Source organism: Lithobates pipiens, unplaced genomic scaffold, assembly GCF_037356315.1.
Source record: "Lithobates pipiens isolate NorthernLeopardFrog02 unplaced genomic scaffold, aLitPip1_a1.2 Scaffold_25, whole genome shotgun sequence".
Taxonomy (NCBI): Eukaryota; Metazoa; Chordata; class Amphibia; order Anura; family Ranidae; genus Lithobates; species Lithobates pipiens.
Window position 1 is genome coordinate 189,387,497 of NW_027507787.1, and position 21,988 is coordinate 189,409,484.

The window sequence follows — 21,988 nt, forward strand, 5'->3', positions numbered from 1 at the left end:
GCAGGGCTAATTCCTGCAATAAAACTAGAGTATATGGCAGAGGTTGGAGTGTGGTGGCACCAGCACCAGTGCCTAAGGCCCAATTTTTCTGCCCCTGTTTAACAGGGGCGTTTAATTACAATTTTTGATGCAATGCTTTGCAGCAGGGCTAATTCCTGCAATAAAACTAGAGTATATGGCAGAGGTTGGAGTGTGGTGGCACCAGCACCAGTGCCTAAGGCCCAATTTTTCTGCCCCTGTTTAACAGGGGCGTTTAATTACAATTTTTGATGCAATGCTTTGCAGCAGGGCTAATTCCTGCAATAAAACTAGAGTATATGGCAGAGGTTGGAGTGTGGTGGCACCAGCACCAGTGCCTAAGGCCCAATTTTTATGCCCCTGTTTAACAGGGGCGTTTAAGTACAATTTTTGATGCAATGCTTTGCAGTAGGGCTAATTCCTGCAATAAAACTAGAGTATATGGCAGAGGTTGGAGTGTGGTGGCACCAGCACCAGTGCCTAAGGCCCAATTTTTCTGCCCCTGTTTAACAGGGGCGTTTAAGTACAATTTTTGATGCAATGCTTTGCAGCAGGGCTAATTCCTGCAATAAAACTAGAGTATATGGAAGAGGTTGCAGTGTCGTAACACCAGTGCCAGCGGCCCAATTTTTCTGCCCCTGTTTAACAGGGACATGTAATTACAATTCTTGATATAATATTTCACAGGAAGGCCCGCTCCTGTGCCCACCCAGAGTAATTGTGAGGACTTATAGTGTTGTGGCACCAGCACCACAACCACCAAAGGTCAATTTTTCTACCACTGTTCAACAATGGCATGTAATTACAATTCTTGATATAATCGTTCACAGCAGAGCGCTCCAGCGCCCACCAAGAGTAACTTTGAGGGCTTACAATGTTGTGGCAAAACCAACACCTTGTTCCGCCATTTCTGCAGAGCATATAGGGCAGGCCCCTACTTTCAAACATCCAATTTACAAACATCTCCTACTTGCAAACGGAAGGAGACAACAGCAAGTGAGATGAAAAAAGATGGACGACAAAACAAATTATACAGGGGTGATAACCCTTCCCTATGTTTTCCAAAAAGCTTAAAAATAGTTTTTTTGACTGGAGCTACACTTTAAAAATGTACAAGTTGAAAATTACAAACAAATTCAACTTAACACAACAAACCTACACAGTCCCTGTCTTGTTTGCACCGCCTGTATACTGCTGTTCTGAGTATATAGGGCCTGGGGGCCACACGCATTTCCTTTTTTTAATATGGGTACGGGGTTCCCCTTAATATGCGTACAAGACCCAAATAGGCTGGTAATGGGCAGGGAGGGCTACCCATGCCATTTTTCTGAATGATTTTCAACCATATTGCAGGAACCAGATATAAGATTAAAACCGCAAGCAGTTTTAAATGGTGTTATTTGCGTTTAATGTCATTTTGTGCAGGGACTGTTCTAAACACAGGAAACACGTGGCACTTCACAGGCATACTACAGACACCCCCCAGGCACCATATTTAAAGGAATATTTCACTTTTTTTTTTCACTTTAATCGTCATTAAAATCAGTGCTCCCGCAAAAACGGCCATTTTTAAAAACATTTTAGGCATTGACCCATGTCCCCTGGGGCAGGAGCCAGGTCCCCAAACCCTTTTTAGGACAGTATCTTGCATATTAGCCGTTAAAATTAGCACTTTCCATTTCGAACGTTCGAGTCCCATAGACTTCAATGGGGTTCTAACGTTCGTAACGAACGTGGGGTCCGTTCGAAAGTTCTGGTGCGAACCGAACCGGGGGGTGTTCGGCTCATCCCTAGTATGGACCAAGAGCTGTCTAAAGTCCCATACACACGATCTGACTTTTTGACAACAAACATGCAAATTACGGTAGCTGTTTTAAGGCAACATCCGACTGTGTGTACGCTCCATCGGACAAACTTTTTCGGTTTTCATCGGACAAAAGTTTGCTGTGCAAACAAACTTTTCGGCAACAAAAGTTCGATGGAGCAAAGTCCGATCGTGTGTACAGAAAACCATAGGACTTTAGTCCAAAGTACAAACATGCATGCTCAGAACCAATGCAAAAGATCAGACAACAATACAGAAGTTGCGGTAAAGAGCAGAAAAACCACGTGATTTGGTGAAAGTTGGCTGAAAAAGTCAGATCATGTGTGTATGCAATACAAGTTCAGGGCCAACGCCCTTTGTACAAAAATCCACGGGAAATTTTGTTTAAAATCCGATCGTGTGTATGAGGCTTTAGGCAGCTAGGTCACTGAACTGGGAATGTGTACTGAGTGCGCTCTCAGCACAGAAAACTATGCCATCCATGGACACACATGTTCAGCATGTGGGCGTTAAAGCCCACCTCCTTTGCTGCTGCATATATGCATTAAAGAGGAAGTAAAGGCACTTTAAAAAAAAAAAAAAATGCAACCTGCAAGGCAAAGGCATAATGAGCTAGTATGCATAGCATACTAGCTCATTATGAATAACTTACCTGAGAATGAAGCCCCCGAAGTGGTCCTCCTCCTTTATCTTCACCGCTGCCATGTATCCCGGAGTGACTTCCGGGTCTTGCTGCTCCGGCGAATTCGTCGGAGCCACGATGACGTCACTCCCGCATCCGCACGGGAGCCGACACGAGCGGCATATCGCCGTGATCTGCGGCATGCTTAGTGCGCCTGCGTGCCGCTGTCTACGGCGCATGCGCCGTAGACAGAGGTGCCTGTCTTTTAGTAAATATCTCCTAAACCGTGTAGGTTTAGGAGATATTTCTTGGACCTACAGGTAAGCCTTAATCTAGGCTTACCTGTAGGTCAAAGTGGTTTGTAAGGGTTTACAACCACTTTAAATGGGCAGCAAGAGGTTAAGCTGTACTGATCAACAATACAAATTCAAGGGTTTGTCCAATCTATATTCACTCTATCCAATACATACAAAAAAGTTTTGGCTGGACATAAACTTTAAACACCCACCCCCCAAAAAAAACACAAAAACAAATAGCTACAAATTTTGGCCCCCAAAATGTTGAAACACATGAATGCATCCAAATCCTAAAGATGTTTTTTTTTGTTTGAAATAATGGAGATGAATAGTAAAGAAAACAGAGTAAATTCTTCACTTATTATACCACTATAATAATTAAGCTCCTAGAAAATATTAGCATTTTTTTTCTACTCCTAGAAGCTAAATAGTGTTATCCTATGTGTCCATGGGTTTAGGCTATTAGAATTTTTTGAGCTTCAGCATCTAGGAGCAGAAAAAAAATAGTTTTTGTAGTTTCCTGGAGAGTTTTTCCAGCAGAAATGCTCCTAAACGCTACTAATAGCGTTTTTTTTAATCTTTTTTTTTTTTTGTTTACTGTTAAAATGCCAATAAAATGCTAATATTTCTAAACGCTGCTAAAACGCTACTACTAAAAGCTATTACCAGTGTTTTTTATCCAGTGACTTTTTACCAGCGTTTGTTTTTTGTTTGTTTTGTTTTTTTAGCTTAAAGCCTTATGTCACCAACACTCTGCTTTTCATACAGTCTGTATGTGACCTCTGCTGGCCATTCTTGGTACAGCTCTACACTAGACTTACACAGACAATCATTGAATAGCCTTGCAGATGAAATGGCATTTTCTAGCGCATTGGGAAAAAAGAAAAAGGAATATATTGGTTAAACTATTTCTGACCTGGAACCGGAGTAACAAGATGCTTCCTCGGAAGTGTGTCGTATCTGGCAGGTCTAAGTGCAGGAGATGCCACTGTAATACAAAAACACAATATTGCCAATATTACATTATATGGAATGGACATGGGATTAAAGCTGAAGTTATCTATATTTTTGCTATACTTAACTGTAATGAAGTATGACCCCCAGCAGATTTGGGTCTAACATTGCAGTACATTCAAGAAGGTCCCAACAGCTCCTTCCTCCAACCTCCTCCAATAATACAATTCTCTGAAAATGGTGCAAGGAATTGTAACAAGTTCTGTAGATGGGGGGAGAGGCCGGCTAATGACCGGATCTTCTTCCCAATTCAGAGAACTTGTTGCATTTTGGGAAAACAATACAAGGACTTTTGTGAATGGAGGAAAAGACAAAGGGGTGGGTGCCCATCAAGATGTCTTCAATCTCATGCAAAGCTAGCCCTCTTTTTTGTATCACTGAATCTATTAACCCCTGCAGTGCTGAATGACTCCCAAAGGTCCCTGATTTCGAGGGACTGTCCCTGATTTGGAACAAAGTCCCTCTGTCCTCCTCATTTGACCCTTGTGTTGGTCTGATCTATATAGTTGTATATAAAATGCACTTTTTATGTTTCAAAAAGTGTTTCCCTGCTCTAAACCTTTCATCCAATGTCTAAATTGCTGCATTGTTGCAATAGTGGGATAAAAAAAAAGCACTTGGGGGTTTAACTAATCGTTTTTTGTGTGTAATTCTCCTTTAAGGGGGCGTGGTCCTGACCCCAACCCGATAGAACACTTTTGGGATGAATTAGAGCAGAGACTTCTCGTCCAACATCAGTGTCTGACCTCACAGATGTGCTTCTGGAAGAATGGTCAAACATTCCTATAGACACACTCGTAAACCTTGTGTACAGCCTTCCCAGAAGAGTTGAAGCTGTTATAGCTGCAAAGGATGGGCCAACTCAATATTGAACCCTACAGACTAAGTCTGGGATGCCATTAAAGTTGTTAATGTTGACAATATAGTGAATATTGATGACAGCTGTGAACATTTTCCAGAATAGTTAGTATTTCCATTATGACAAAAGTCTGCCTTATAAGCAAATACACTGACTCTGGAATACATTGTGGGCGTTGTGTGTTCCTCTTTTCATGCTCTGGCCATGTCCAACTAGGTATGAATTGTAAAGAATGCAGTAAGAGCTTTTTACTGCACACAGTGCATGGATGACCTAATTCAATTAGATAAAAGATTCTGGCATGAAATTTCTCATGGGAGCTTAGGGGTGGAATGTTACATGCTTCCAATACAGAAGCATGAGAGCACCAGGCAAAAAACAGTTATGCCGCGTACACACGACCAGACTTTTCGATGGACTAGGTCTTCCCGACACCAAAGTCCGACGGATTCGAACGCGATGATGTCCGACCGGACTAGAATAAGAAAGTTCATAGCCAGTAGCCTGTAGCTGCCCTAGCATCGGTTTTCCTCCATTGGACTAGTATACAGACGAACAGATTTTTCGACTGGACTCGAGTCCGTCGGAAAGATTTGAAACATGTTTTATATCTAGGTCCGTCTGACTTTTGGTAAAAAAAAAAGTTCGCTGGAGCCCCCACACGATCGTAATATCCAATGGATTCATTCCGTCTGAACTAGTCCGGTCGTGTGTACGCGGCATTATAGTGTATATATGGTTGCCTGCAAACATTCAAATCTCCAGGTTAACCACTTGGAAGCACATTTATCCGCTTCCTGCCCAGACCAATTTTCAGCTTTCAGCGCTGTCGCACTTTGAATAATTGTGCAGTCATGCAGCACTGTACCCATATTCATTTTTTTTTCACACTAATAGAGCTTTCTTTTGGTGGTATTTAATCACTTATTTTTTGGTCTTTTTTCGTTTGTTTAGCAAAACATAAAAAAAGTTTTTCTTAGTATAACATTTTGCAAACAGGTAATTTTTCTCCTTCACTGATTAGGCAGCACTGGTGGGCACTAATAGGCGGTACTGATTGGCAGCACTGATAATCAGGGCACTGATCATCAGTGACCCGATGATCAGTGCAGATGTCTCCTTTCACACTAGTCGGTTACCATCATCTCTCTCCTTTCCTCACAGTGTGACAGCATGAGGAAAGGAATGCAGATAATGCAGGGTGGTTACAATGTGATCAGCTGTGACTGGACACGTGGTAAAGAGCCACTGTGATTGGCTCTTTACCCCGATCTGTGATCAGCTGTGTCCTAAGGACACAGCAATCACAGAGCGCATCAGGTGTGCGCCGCAGTGGGCGCAGTTCCGGGAGGACATTAATAGACGCCTTCCCAAAACTGGATGACCGTGCTGTAGCCATCATTTGGCTATAGTGCAGCTGGCAAGTGGTTCTAAAGGCAGAATGTTTTTTTACCCTAACTTACTTTTTACCTGCTGCTGTCACAATAGCAGCTAGTGAGGAAGGGGCGCCGCGTGTGTTTCAGGGTAGAGCCCTTGTGAGTGCTGCCATAGCAAGCAGCTTGCTATGAGGGCACTCAGCCAGGGAGAGGATCCAGGAGCACTGGCAGGGGACCAGAGAAGAGGAGGATCTGGGTCGCTTTGTGCAAAACCATTGCACACAGCAGGTAAGAATAACATTTGTTATTTTATAAAACAATTTTTTTTCCTTTACAATCACTTTAAGGTACATGTTTTACTGATTTTCTAAGACAGAATTTAGCAAAGCTGCTGCAGTGAAATTACATATCTATTTCTGGTATTTTATTGTACAGTTATTCTGATGGTCTTCACTCTGAATTGCATAAGTAGGCAAACACTGAGAATACATTGTAAGGTATGATTTGGTAGCTGAACTTGAAACTCTTCCTAGTATCTGCTTCCCTGGGTCAGTATCCATTTGGTTTTCTTTTACCTGCACCATTGTGTCTGCTTGTGGTGGTCTTCAGCATTGCACTGTAATTATGTCTGGCCTTAACTTTTTCAGTTTTTGGGATGGCCTCCCAGGGTATACAGACTATCAGATTTTCCGCTGATTTTTCCTTCAGATTTACCAAAACCATGTAGTGTAAGGGCCTGCCTGATTGCATACAAATTGAAACTCCTAAGGTATGACCTCATATTACGGTATATGGTTTTGGTAAATCTGAAGGAAAAAATCAGCAGAAAATCTGATAGTGTGTATGGGGCTTTCGAGTGACTATCCTAAATAGGCTTATTTGTTTTTGGCTTCCTTGTTTGGCCCAGACAGTGATTCTCAACCAGGGTTCCTCCAGAGGTTGCTAGGGGTTCCTTCAGCATTGGGCCATTTCTGCCTCTCGAATAAGTTCCCACCGACACCATTGATCTTTTTAGGTATCTTTAAGGAGGTAATTCTTCCCAATGACCACAAGTGTAAGGACCATTCTTCCCGCTGACCATCACACTAATGTATCATGAGTTTGTAGATTTCTAATTTTCAGCAGGGGTTCCCCGAGACTGGAGAACTATTTCAAGGGTTCCTCTGTGTTGAAAAGGTTGAGAAAGGCTGGGCCCAGAGGTGTTTGTGATATCATCATGCCTCTTCTTCTATGCCAGCTTTAATTACTAGCAGTTTTAGAAAACGGTGGACACTGCTCCACTATCTTCGCAGTGGTGACACTACCTGCCTGTCCACTTTTCTGCTGCCCTTTATCTTCTGCTCAAAATAAAGTAGGCCTCTCTTCTAAATCCTCACTTATGTTTGGCTTTTTTCTAATAATTCTCCTTTGCCACAATATGTTCTGCTGCCACAGACTATTATATGACCCTTTTGTCTGGCCTTAGAAATAGCTGATAGTTATTTCTGGTACCCCTGCAAAGTCTTCTTCTCATGTTAGTATTGCAATGAAACTCCAGGGCTGCCCCTATGAGTACAGGTGATGCTGATGTTGCTTTCTTTAATCCACAGCCCTTGCTATCAAAGATATTCCAGGTCAACCCAAAGACATATTTGACTTTACAATGCCATAGTTTCTCTGGTAAGGATTATGGCTGCACTTGTGTGCAAAACTACATTTACAATATCTATTTGACCTAATCTGGGAGGAGGCCGTGTCTACTAGACATGTGCATTCGTTTTCGTTTTTTTTTTTTGTACAACTTTCAGGTATTTTCATTATCGTTTTAACAAACGATAATGAACATACAGAATGCGAAAACCAAAAGATCTGACATAAACAAATGCTTTATTTTCGTTTTCGTTGCGACAACAGTTCAATATAGATAGTAGATTCGACATGACGCTGGCAATAGTGATCTGTGTCCATTGAACCTGTGGTCGATTGTGCCTAACCTTAGCTCTATTAGTTCAAGATTATTCTACATAGAGAGAAAAGATTCTACATAGAGAGAAAAGATTCGACATTATAGAGACAATAGCAAAAAAGGTCAAATGTGCCTAACCTAACTCTATTAGTCCAAGATTATTCGACATAGAGAGAAAAGATTCAACATGAAGATTCGACGAAGCAGTCGGCGCGAGCTGACATTTATGGTCAAATGCTCCACCCATGGGCTAGAGAAGAATTCTAATGTTGGTTGACTAGTAATAATAATTAATAAATATAATTATAACTAGTGTCATACAACATTAAAATACTACTATAGGTTGTAGGCGGGACATTCGACCGGAAATGTACGATTGCAGCGTCGTACAGTTTAGCTGCTCCGTCAAATCTTCTTAGAACATTTGACAGACACCATAAGCCTTCAATGACAGATTCAACATTATTTCGGATTTTCGGACGAATGCATTTTTTAACTAAACAAAATAATTAAAACGAATTTTGGGAGTAACTAAATAAATGTATTTTTCGGACGAAAACTAAATTCTGAAACAAAATATTTAAGTTTGAACATGTCTAGTGTCTAAATCTCTAATCTGCATGAGGCAGTTGTAAAAGCAGCTATCCAGTAGGGAGAACAACCAGAGGACCCTGAAAAATCCCAAAGTATTATCTTTTAGGCAGGTGCAGGGGAGGTCAAGAGGAACATGGTTCCTCTCTGGTTTCCTGGGTTACTGGGAAAGCTATTCAATCGGATGCTGCTGTGCCATGTGATTCTGGTAACCATCTGTGGTCAGGTAGAGCCTATTTAAAGAAAAAAAAATCCAGACCAAAGAAAAACCGGCATAGACAAAGATGGCACATATAGAGCCACAGAGATATAGTATCAAATGATTACACACAGTGCCGGGACAAGGTCATCCAGCACCCAGGGCAAAGATGCCAAAGTGTGCCCCCCTCTCCCTTAGTGTTAGGGTCAGGGTGCCCCCTACCCCTGCAATAAACCATTGCGCCAGGGGCAGCCTCCCCTCCTGCCCACCCCTTGTCCCGGCCCTGATTACACATCAGATATCAAAAAGTAGAACATTTAATGAATATTAGATAACGAAAAGGCCAGATACATAAATGTATAAAAATCCTCCACCGTTCACCATCTAAAGACAACATTGTCAGTAGACAAGCAAATACAAAAGAAAAAACAAACATATAGAGCATCTTAACTACATGTACACCACAATTAAAACCATATGAAAAAAGCACTGCATTAGCAGTGTGCAATGCAGCAGCAAACACCATGAGGCCAGGGCAGTCTTTAAGGAGATATAATGAGGAGAGGCGGATGACTGCACATCTCAAAATCGTAAAAATAAAAAAAAATAAAAAAATACAGGGGTTGCAGTCCGCGGCTACAAGGGACATGGAAAGAGAGATCTGGGAGTCGGATAAAGATAAGCATGGTTCCACCTCATACTCCTCCTTCTCTGGCCGTTACTTGTTTATTACTATTATTTTAGCTCACTGTTATTTTAGCTCATAGTAGTGTACACCGCACCAAGCTCGGTGGCCCATCACTCAGAATAGATGGGGGAGTGACTCCGTAACTCTGTGCCGTTAGAGTGGGTTTGTGGAAAGCTGCTAGATGTAGTGACCCAAGATCCCGTGTCCTGTACTCTCGTCCTGAAGATTGTCCATTCCCTGGATCCTGGATGGTGATGCAGAGATGCACGGAGTGTCCGACGCTCAGGGGGATGACATCTACGTGTTTCGCAGGGAAACCCTTGCTTCGCTCCTGGATTTTTTGATTAATTTTGATTTTGAAATGTGCAGTCATCTGTCCCTCCTTATCATATCTCCTTAAGGACTGCCTGGCCTCATGGCGCTTGCTGCCACATTGTACACTATCCAATTGGATAGTTCTTATGCAGTTCTTCTTTCATATGGTTTTACTTTTGATACACGTGTAGTAAAGATGCTCTATATGTTTGTTTTTTTTCATTTGTATTTGCTTGTCTACTGACACCGTTGTCTTTAGATGGTGAATGGTTTAGGATTCTTATAAATATTTTTGTGTATCTGGTCATTTTTTTTATCCAATATTCATTACCGTAAATTTTCTACTTTTTGATATCTAATGTGTAATCGTTTGATACTATATCTCTGTGGCTCTATATGTGGCATCTTTGTCTATGCCGGTTTTTCTTTGGTATAGATTTGTTTTTTTTCTATGTGCTGCTAGCCACTGAGCCCCACCCTGAAGCAGGGTGGGTAGATGAGTGTCTGGTATTAATTCAGTTAGGTTGGTTTCCAAGCCTTTTCTTTTAAGAGCCTATTTAAAGCCTTGGCTCTTATTTTGTGTGTGGGTAGTGTAGGGACAGGCCACCTATCCTACAATGAGAGTGCTTAGCAGCAGGGAGATTTTCCAGTCAAGAACAGAAAAAGATAGATAGGTACACACCATACTTCTGGAGATCTTCCCGTTTGGGCTTGAACGGCCCAGGCTGCATTCCACCTCTCAAGATATGCAGCACACAATGCAAAGCAGACATGAATATATTAAAGTCCTAATAAAAGCACTGGAATGTCGGGTACAGCCAACCCAAAGTGGGCAGCAGGTGTCTTCGACTTAATAATCTCTAGGTGGACGTTCCTCCCCCTGGGCGTCATCCACCCATCATTGGGAGGCATCCTATTATGAGCCCACGGGGCTTTAGATAGCAAGGCTCAGACACCAATGTGTCTGGGCGGCACAGTGGTGTAGTGGGTAGCACTCTCACCTAGCAGTAAGAAGGGTCGCTGGTTCAAGTCCCAACTACGACACTACCTGCCTGGAGTTTGCATGTTCTCCCTGTGCCTGTGTGGGTTTCCTCCGGGTACTCCGGTTTCCTCCCACAATCCAAAGACATGCAGGTAGGCTAATTGGCTTCTGTCCAAAATTGGCCCTAGTATATGGTTGGGGACCTTGGATTGTGGGCACCTTGAGGGTAGGGACCAATGTGAGTGTGCAATGTACAGGGATAGGGTCTATTGTAGACACTCACTCAGGTTGAACTGGATGGACTGGTGTCTTTATTCAACCTTACTAACTATGAAACTATGAAACTATGAAACCAGTCTATGCAATGCCTCCCAGGTGATTGGACACGTTATTTTTGGTGAGCATTATCTTGATCCTGGTAGGTACTAACCCTTCCCCTCCCTCGTTTGTCACTGCATATTTACTTTTCTGACCTGTTTTGACCTTGCATTACTGGGGTACTTCCATGCACTGGTGTCACTGGATCAACAAACTGATGTTTATACTTTACAACAAATAAACTTAGTTCCACATGTGGACTCTCATTCAATTCAGCTGTGCAGGTCACCTTTACCAATTGTACCATGTGGTTTCTCTTGGCCATTTAATCATTATTGTATTATTTTCTCACTGATTTTTATTTTTTCATCTTTTTTCATAATTTATGAGTGCACATCATCACCCATATACACTCTTTTTTTCTAGCCACCATCCTGGTAGGCAATGCCGGATGGCTCTGTTTGCCCGTTTTGGCCATCTGTCTTATTTTGCGCTGCCGGCCCATTTTGGATCCTTTACCCATAACTCCCGGGTCAGACGCCTTTGGTGGCTACTGGAGGGACTTTGGCATGCGCCATCCTGAATCTCTGTAATTATGGATCCCTTAGTCTGATTTCCACATTTCAACCCACCTGATACATTTCCATATTGATTACTATGTTATATCTTTTAACCTTTTTACTTGATAGATCATGGCTATGCATCAACCCCTGAAGAGTGATACATGAAACGCGTTGGTCACTATAGATGCTATGACACACTTACCATGGGCCATTTGATTACTGTATGTAACCATGCAATGGATCGGTACATTTGGGCCAACTGTTTGACATTATGACACCTTTTCCCAGTATTATTGCTGCCATATACTCAATAAACCTGTACTATGTTTTAGCACAGGCTCATCTAAAGTTCCAGGAGGCGCATCGCTGGATTCTATATTAATGCAAGTTCTGTTCTCTGCAACCAGACTGTGTGTGTCTACTGCTGCCACACCACGCTGCATCTCCTCACGACCTTATCTCAAGGATCAATCAATGGTTACCATTAACATGTAGATTCAATAAACAAATTAATTGCTGATGAACAGAGGAAGGCAATAAGCCATCTTTGTATAATCATTTGTATATACCTTATACACCTTATGAAGAGGGAGGTTGCTCTTTAGTTGACCTGCACTAGTTGATGCTCCAGTAATTTATTCGCCAAGCGATTGTCTCCTCCAAAGATTTATTAAGAAGATCTGACACCAGCCTGACGAATGTATATCTCTTAGCAGAAGATGTCTGCAGACCTGCTACATATTCACTCGAATCAAGGTCTCTTTAATCCAAAGTTTAGCCTGACAATGTAGACATGGCAGTTTTAATGCACAGAAATATTGTTTTATCTATACCGTAACAAATTAACAATTACAATTTAATTAGAAATGTGGTACGATATTTAGCAAGAGCAATGGTTTTAATGTGGCATCTAAATAGCTCTATGGGAGACTTCCTAAAGACTTAGGATCTTATCCTCGTGTTGGCTCCTTGGACAAGTCACTTTATCACAATGTGTCCCAGCTTTAAATCCTTTGGTTCTAGGGTTCCAAAATGTGTGCTGAATATGTCAGCCTATATAAGTCTTCATTTACATTTAAGGAAACTTCTCTGAGTAAGAGCAGCTGTTTAGAACAGTCTTAAAATGAAACCAGCCGTGGTCAATATATTTATCTCTATTTCACATTTATCACAGTAGATCAGTTTCACAATGGAGTACATACCTAGAGTTGAACCAGGATCAGCATCCAAGTCTCCATCAAGGTATTGGCCCATAAACCTAAGTGCTTAAACCTAAACCTAAACCTATGCCAATCCTGTAGACAAGTGCTTCACCTCTATGTTGACTGATTTGGTTTAATATGGACCAGCGCTATATTTGACACTGCAAGAAACTTAGGTTGCCGTGGCATGCATCATCTAAAGATCCAGCTTAGAGGTTAGGTAACTTGTCTTCAAACAAGCATGCCTATACTGCCACAGGTTCGGATCCCAGTCTTATTTGGTTTACTGTGCAGAACAGTTTTCCAGGGTATGAATACCGAGTTTACCATAAGACAAACTCAAATTTATACATTATTGTCTCCCTTGTGACTGATATATTACTATCATTCTAGTCAAATTGAAAAAGGTAATGGCAACATGTAGATTTGAACTTGCAACCAAACACATACTGAAAGGTAATACACATAACCCTCTAAGCCACCAGCTCAGGTCTTAAGTTGTTGCTTCATAAACTCTATAGCTTATTGACTGACTATAATTTAGTATCAAAGCCAACCATTCATAAGCCAATCAAAATTCAGCCATTAATGGTGAAGCAGCCATAGCTCACAGGTTAAGTACTCTGACGGCCACTACAACCATGGGAGACTTCCTGACAGGCATGGGTTTGAATCCACATGCCGGCGTTCACTGGTGAAGGAGCCGCCCCTCACAGGTTAAGTACTCTGACGGCCAGTGTAGCCATGGGAGACTTCCTGAAGACATAGGATCTTATCCTCATGTTGGCTCCTTGTGACCTTGGACAAGTCACTTTATCACATTGTGTCCCAGCTTTCAATCCTTAGGTTATAGGGTTCCAAAACTTGTGCTGAATCTATCAGCCTATATAAGTCTTCATCTACTATATATAAGGAAGCTGCTCTATGTAGGAGCAGCTGTTTACAATCATTCTTAAAATTAATCCTAGGCGTTATCAATATATTTATCTCTATTTTACAGCAGATCATTTCTCACAATGCAGCAGATACCCGGATTTGAACCAGGACCAGCATCCATCAAGGTATTGGCCCATAACCTAAGTGCTTAACCTCTATGCCAATCCTCTTGACAAGAGCTTAACCTCTATGTTGACTGATATGGTTTAATATGGACCAGCGCTACATTTGACACTGCAAGAAACCTAGGTTGCCACAGCATATATCATCTGAAGATCTAGCCTAGAGGTTAGGTAACTTGTCTTCAAACATGCATGCCTATACTGCCACAGGTTCGGATCCCAGTCTTATTTGGTTCACTGTGCAGAACAGTGTTCCAGGTTATGACTACTGAGTTTACTATAACACAAACTCATATTTCTACATTAATGTCTCCCTTGTAACTGATTTATTACTATCATTCTAGTCAAATTGGAAAAGGTAATGGCAACATATAGATTTGAACTTGCAACCATACACATACTGGAAGGTAATACACATAACCCTCTAAGCCACCAGCTCGGGTCTTAAGTTGTTGCTTCATAAACTCTATTGCTTATTGACTGACTATAACTTAGTATCAAAGTCAACCATTCATAAGCCAAACAAAATTCAGCTATTAATGGTGAAGCAGCCACAGGTTAAGTACTCTGACGGCCACTGCAGCCATGGGAGACTTCCTGACAGGCATGGGTTTGAATCCACATGCCGGCGTTCACTGGTGAAGGAGCCACCCCTCACAGGTTAAGTACTCTGACGGCCAGTGTAGCCATGGGAGACTTCCTGAAGATCTTATCCTCATGTCGGCTCCTTGTGACCTTGGACAAGTCACTTTATCACATTGTGTCCCAGCTTTCGCTCCTTAGATTCTAGGGTTTCAAAACTTGTGTGTCAACATGCTGAATCTATCAGCCTATATAAGTACTTCCTCTATGAATAAATATATACTACAAGCTGCTCTGAGCAAAGAGCAGCTGTATCAAGAAACTTATATCTTATCACGCACTCCATCCAATATATTTCCCCCTATTTTGCAACCAGGATGAACTTCCCAATGGAGCCAATGTCCAGATTCGAACCAGGATCAGCATCCAAGAACATATTGGCTCCCAGTCCAAGTGCTTAACCTCTATGCCAATCCTGTGGACAAGAGCTTTTTCTCTATGTTGACTTATATGGTTTAAAATGGACCAGTTCAATATTTGACACTGCAAGAGACCTGTATTTCCTCAAAATATATAATCTGCAGAGCCAGATTAGAGGCTAGGTAACTTGTCTACAATCATGCAGCCCTATGCTGCCAGAAGTTCAAATCCCAGCCTTTGCTTCTAACTTTAAATTCAATGCTCAACAATCACTCCTTGAAAAATTGCAACGCACCCACTTAAACATATCCATGTAGCTAATATTTGTTTTTGATTATAGACAATTTTTTAGTTCTATATCATAGTGTAGGCCTGGTTCTGCAGGCCTCAGCCAACTATGTCAATTTCCCCTATCCATATTGGTACTATATGACCTTTAGCGTGCTATTTACCATTAGGTATTTGCCTTTGTTTCAATGCTGAGCAATTCTGTCAAAATGATCAGTCCCTGGTCAGTCTTAGGAATTTTTGGTTTGCCATTTTTCAATTTTTATGCAAAATGTTTAAAAATGTATGTAAGGCTGGAAAGAAATGTGTACAGTAAATTGTTATTTGATAAACTAAGCATTGTTGCTGATTAGGCCACAATGCAAAACCTAAAGTTCAAATAAGCTTCTTACTTTAGAGAGAAATGCTATAAAATTACTGTTCTCACCATGGTTAAATTTAAGTCAATGGTTTACCCAAATTTTCACTTTTCTCCAAAGACACATGACCCTTAAAAGCCTCATACAAGTGGTACGATTGTTGACCAACCGAGCGTCTGATTTTTGTCAAAATGACGTGTGCCAGGATCTTGTCTTGCATACCAACGGTACACAATTGTCGTGCCAAAAACATAGTACAAGAAGTTTCAGCTCTTGAGCACCACCCTTTGGGCCCCTTCTACTAATTTCGTGTTTGGTGAGCATTGATTCCCAGCATGCGTGTTAGTACACAAAACCGCCAAAAGTTGAAAGTACAGACTATATACGAAAATCTGACATCAAACCGTTGTCCACCAAAAATTGACTAGCTTGCCATCCAAAATTTGTTGGTCGAAAGTTGGACAACAATTGTCAAAAGGAGCGTAACAGTAAGATTTTAGGACAACAGTCTGTCAACAGACAATACTCTGCCAACAATTGTACCATGTGTACGAGGCTTTAGTCTGTATGGTGTGTATGTGTATATATTGTACAAAAATAGATCTAATACATTAGTTTATAAAGATAAACTCATTTCCTATCCTGTATTCATTTTGTATGCTGTATATTGATGGGTAATGTATTTGCAATGCAACAAAACCAATTTGCACCCCCATGTGCAGGTGAACTGATAAATGACAGCTGTGAATTTAACTTTGACATTTTTGAAACATAGAGTAATTTTAAATATGAAGAATTTGTCACAAAGTTGGAAAAAACATATATGCAGTGCATCTTTGCACTGACATCACCACGGTACCAAGTGTTAGATCAAGGACAGTATTATTCTGTGACTACAGGAACATCTGCCACTAAGTAAACCCTGGATGAGGTTTTTACTAATATCAACACTTCCATGCCAATCTCTTGGTTCTTCACAGCACTCAGTGGTCCCTTTGCTGACTTTCATTCTTTATGAGGCTACTGTACAGATGTGGAGGTCACAGGGAGGAATTGATGCACAATGCGAGGGACAAAAGAGATCAACACTCCCAGAAGCAGCAGAAGAAACTTCAGCTGGATGTTCCTCAGCATTGGAAATGTGTTCAACAGCAGGAGAGGCAAGTATTCCTTTGTAGGTACAGAACCTTAAAAAAAGTTTTCCTACAGGCTAAAGGCTTCTTACGGGCACACATGCAGAGGTGCATTGTGCCACCGTTGATATTTGAATGGTTCCCCAAGCAGGGCTGGCTCAAGACATTGTGCTGCCTGGGCCCAAAAATAAAATGCTGCCCCCCCCCCAAAAAAAACATAAAAAAATACGCCCACTAAAAGGTCCCCACATTCATTATTTTATATCATGATAACTAAAATTAAATTTATCAGAAAATCTGATTAAAAATGCCATAAATCTATTCCCTATTTTTTAGACGCTATAACTTTTATGCAAACCAATCAATATACGCTTATTGCGATTTTTTTTTAACCAAAAATATGTAGCAGAATACATATTGGCCTAAACTGATGAAGACATTTTTTATAGCCAATATCTATAGGAGGGGTTTCCACCATCCCTGCTAAGTTAAATTTTAAAACCGTATGTCTCATTTTCAGTCTGATGTGTATTATATGTGAAGTTGCATATCAGAGACCGGTATTGTCGTAATATTGAAGCCTATTGAGATTTCCATATATTGGAGGATTCCACCATTAGAGTTAAAGAGGGATTCCGCCCAAAAAAAAAATATTAAAAGCCAGCAGCTATAAATACTACAGCTGCTGACTTTTAATAAATGGACACTCACCTGTCCCGGGTTCCAGCGATGCCGACAGCCGAGGCCGATCGACCGCTCGTGCCTCGGCTGCTGCCGCCGCCATTCTAGGTGAGGGAATCAGGAAGTGAAGCAAATCTGCTTCACTTCCCGGTTCCCTACTGCGCATGCGCGAGCCGCACCGCACAATGGGAAATCTCCGCGCTTTCACTGGGACCCGTGTGTGTCCCAGCAGACAGCGCGGCAGGGCAGGAAATAGCGTAGACTCCCGTGGGAGTCTATGCCCGGAAGTGGGTGAAAATACCTGTCTTTGACAGGTATCTCCACCCCCCTCCCCCCTGAAAGGTGTCAATTGTGACATGGGAGGGGGGGGGGGTTCCGATCAGCGGAGGTTCCACTTAGTAAAAGGCTTGCCGCTAAGCACTGTGAAACCTAAGTGGACCTAAGTGGACCTAAGCTGACACTTTTTTATTTTACCTTCAGTAGTTTATTAATTCCACATGCTGAGCTTTAGTATAATCACCACACTACTATTTACAATAAACATCAGCAGATTTCAGTTGTGCCCCCACCAGACCGCCCCCCCATGGACAATGTGCTTGGCTACTGAGTTCATACCCCATCCCTCCACTTAGTACACTGATTGGCACCAGGTTAGACACAGGCAGTGGAACTCATGGGCATTGATTGGCAACACTGATTGGAAGCACAGGCACTGATTGGCACTGGTAGGTGACACGGATTGGAAACACTGGCAATGATAGGTGGTATTGGTTGGCACTGACAGGTGGCACTGATTGGCATTGACAGAAGAGAGGGAGTTTCACACAAAGGGTGATATTGACGCTTAGTGAAACTGTATGTGACACTGTCATGTAATGTAACTTCATGCAGAGAGAGACCAGCTGTCAAAATTGATAGCTGCTGGGTCCCACCCACCCCGACATCAACGCTCAAACACCAGCCAATGGGATGGGATCTGGGCGGGCCACTATGTGTACATGGCCCTGACCCCTTTCTTAAGCCACCAAATCATTGGCTGGTGTTTGATAGCTGCTGGGTCCCACCCACCCTGGTTCCCACCCACCCCTGACATCACTGCTGAATTTTCACAGCTGGTCTCTCTCTGATGTCGGGATGGGTGGGACCCAGCAGATATCGAACACCAGCCAATAATTGGGCTGCTTAAGAAAGGGGGTGGGGCCACATACACGTAGCGGCCTGCCCAGATCCCATCCCATTGGCCGGTGTTTGATAGCTCACCCCAACATCAATGCTCAATTTTGACAGCTGGTCTCTCTCTGCATTCAGTTACATTGCATGACAGTGTCACACACTCTGCGGATCTTACATGCAGAACGATCTGCTCAGTGTGAAACGGTCTCACAGGCAGCAGGGGCTGCACACTCATTGGATGCAGCCTTTCACAGCAGTCCCACAGACCGCCCCTCTTAAAATGCCACCAGGAACAATAGGCCCACTGGGTCTCATGGTAGGGCCAGTCCTGACCCCAAGGCACCTCCAGAACTCCCCTGAACTACAACACAGTGCAGCACACTATATGTGTTGCGGTGCATTGCACTACAAAAATGCAGCATGCCCTAAATTTTCATGCATTAAAATGCATTATTGGCTATTCATTTCGAATGGGCTACCTAATGCAGTGTTCTACAGTGCATAATACAACAAGATACTGTTGATGGGGTCAGAGGGCTGCATCTCAGAATCATGTGTGGTGGGCCCCTGCATGCACTGTGCACTCTCCATACTCCATTGAAGTACAAACTCTTCACAGGATTACACCGATTCTAAAAGGAAAGCTTTTATTTTATTTTTAAAATAACAAACATGTTATACTTACCTGCTCTGTGCACAGAGCAGCCCCAATCCTCCTCTCCCCCACTCCCATAGCAAGTGATTACTATTGGGGCACTCGTGCCTGCTTGCTCCTGAACTGGCTCTGTGTGTCCATAGACACACAGTGAGGAGAGAGCGTGGGGGTGGGGCCGAGTCATGCTCTGACTGTGTTTGAGACTAGCAGGAGCCAATGGCTCCCGCTGCTGTCTCTGGACCAATGCGGAGGGAGAGAGCCAAGAGAGCTGCCGCCCTTGTGCAGATCGCTGGATTGAGATTGGGTTCAGATAAGTGTATGGGGGGCTGGGGGGGGGGGGGGGGGGAGCTGCATGCAGAAGGTTTTTTAATTAAATGCACAGAATACATTAAGATAAAAAAAACCTTCTGCCTTTAGAACCACTTTAAATGTAAAGTGCATAGCGCATGTGTGGACTGCCACAGCCTTGTTTGCATTATCTCACAGGATTGGGATGAGGCGAGTATGAGACTGGCAGGGGGCAGGAAAAGCTTTAATATAAGGGTAACTGCACCAGAGGGAACTCAAAATGGTTTCAACAAATGAATATGAATTCCATGTGTAGTTCTCTCCACCAGACTGCTTGAGGAATATAAGGAGCCATCCAAAATTAACATTTCAGCTTTGGGTCCACTGACACATTTAGTGTCCCACCTGATCTGTTCTTGAGGGCATCGTATGCTTCCATCTCCAGGGAAATAACCATACTGTCAAACCTCCCGAGATCTGTGAGTGCAATCAACCCTCTGCAAAATAAATGCAATAAAGATACTATAAGTAACAAACAGATATTGGGTACAGTTCATTATTATACTTCTTTACAGCTCTTTATGGGAGTGAACAATATGTAATTATGTCATCTCTACTGTGACACTATGGTTTTACATACCCAATCATTTAAAGAGCAACTGCAGTTTTAAAACATATTTTAAAAACGCTTGGCTACTACCGTGACATTTTTTTTTGTTCTTTTTCCTGTAAGGACTCACTGAAAAGAGTGAATAATTTGCTTTGCAGCATCTGAGCACATTTTCCTCCTCACTATATAGTAATATTGGGCTCCATTCGCAAACTCATATTACATGCGGTATTTTGGTCACGTGACACATTTTTCCCCAAATATCGCATGCGATACTAAAAATGTCAATTCACTATCCCTGTTTGCGGTATGTGCCTCAAAAAACAAAAATGCTTGCTAAATAATGCATATGACAGCGTTAAAGTCAGTTCACTAAGGGCACTTTCACGCTGAAGAGAGCTGGCTGCGTCAGGAGCGCTATACCGTTGTTTTAGCGGTGCTTTTCGCCCACTAGTGGGCCGCTGCTGAAGTGCTTTGTAGGCGCTTTGGCAGCGCTGGCCATCGATTTCAATGGCAGGGGCGGTGTAGGAGGGCTAAATACAGCGCTCCCGCACCGCCCCAAGGATGCTACTTGCAGGCCTTTTTACAGACACTTTTCAGGCGCTATTTTCTGCAACTGTAAATGCCTCAGTGTGAAAGTGGCCTTAAGGAAATAAGAAAACAACCAGGAAATAGCTGGTTGATAAGAGCCGGCAGCCACCAGCATCATCATTACCAATCAGTGAATAACTGGTTGCTAAGGAGCTGTCAGTGGGTTCCCCTGCTTACAACAGAATGCAAAAAAAGAGGAGCCAACATAAATAATAAAAAAGAAAAAAAAAGTGGAGTTGGGGTGGGGGGGGGGGGGGGGGTGTTCCCAATCAATACCAGGCACTTCAAGCCTGGTATGGATTTAGAGAGGGACCCCACGCCAAAAAAAAAAAATGGCATTGGGTTCCTCCTATAATCCATACATGAAACTTATTCAAGCATGCAGGCCAGGAAAGGGGGGGGGGGCAAGAGGACCACCCCCCAAGTACCTTGTCCCCATATTCATGAGGACCGGGGCCTTTTGCCCACAACCCTAGCCTGGTTGTCGTAAGGGGGTGTGAGGGGGGTGACGTATCAGAATCTTGAAGCCCCCTTTAACAAGGGGGGCCCCCAGATCCCAGCCCCTCCACCAAGTGAATGAATGAATATAGGGTATATAGAACTCCTACTAATTCACCCAAAAAATGGGCATAGTAAATAAAAACAAAAAGACAGTTTTTGACAAGTCCTTTATTTAAAAAAAAATAAAGACCCATCCCCACAAAAAAATTAAATGTCCCCCCAAGGAAAATCAAAGTCAATCAAAAGGAACGCCAGCTGCCAACCCGCACAAAAAAAAGAAAAAGACCTGTACCCCATGCTTGGCTCCCGTCAAATGACAGCTTTGCTGCCTACCCATTGCTAAATAAACCAGGGGTTACCTGCTGATGTCAGCAGATGACCCCTACCCCTCGTGACATCATCTATTCACCATGACCCCTGACAGCAGATGAGTCATAGTCATTGACACTGGCAGCCGACACCGTGTTCAGTACTAAAATACTGCATCCCTTCAAGAAGTAGAACATGCTGTATTCTAGTAATGTTTTTTGTTTTTGTTTTTGGAGAATTGCAAAAAAGTTTTTAAAAACGCTATTGTAAAGCGGTAGATATCGCTTCCTGAATGCAGCCCATTATCTCCCATTTTGTACCGGATTGCCTTTATTAAAAGGATAATTGCAAAGTGGGGTCTTACCGAATATCTCGTAAAAGGAGAAGCTTCTCAGGACGGTCCAGAATGGCGAGCAATGGTCTTACCAAATCTTCAATTCCTCCTTCATGGATATACTGTACAAGAAAAAAAATGTAGTATACTCTTACTAATTACAAAAAGTGAACACATGTTTATAGAGAAGGAC

The 21,988-nt window shown here is 42.5% G+C and overlaps 1 protein-coding gene across 1 annotated transcript in view; it reads right to left on the reverse strand.

Annotated features, from left to right (window-relative positions):
• PDZD7 (PDZ domain containing 7) overlaps positions 1 to 21,988 on the reverse strand; it is a 108,890-nt gene that overhangs the window by 22,210 nt on the left and 64,692 nt on the right. Inside the window, exons 10-12 of the mRNA XM_077455326.1 lie at positions 21,826 to 21,917; positions 19,856 to 19,947; positions 3,678 to 3,749 (exon numbers count right to left, since the gene is read on the reverse strand). Of these exons, the coding sequence (XP_077311452.1) occupies positions 3,678 to 3,749; positions 19,856 to 19,947; positions 21,826 to 21,917 (256 nt within the window). The remainder of the gene's footprint in view (positions 1 to 3,677; positions 3,750 to 19,855; positions 19,948 to 21,825; positions 21,918 to 21,988) is intronic.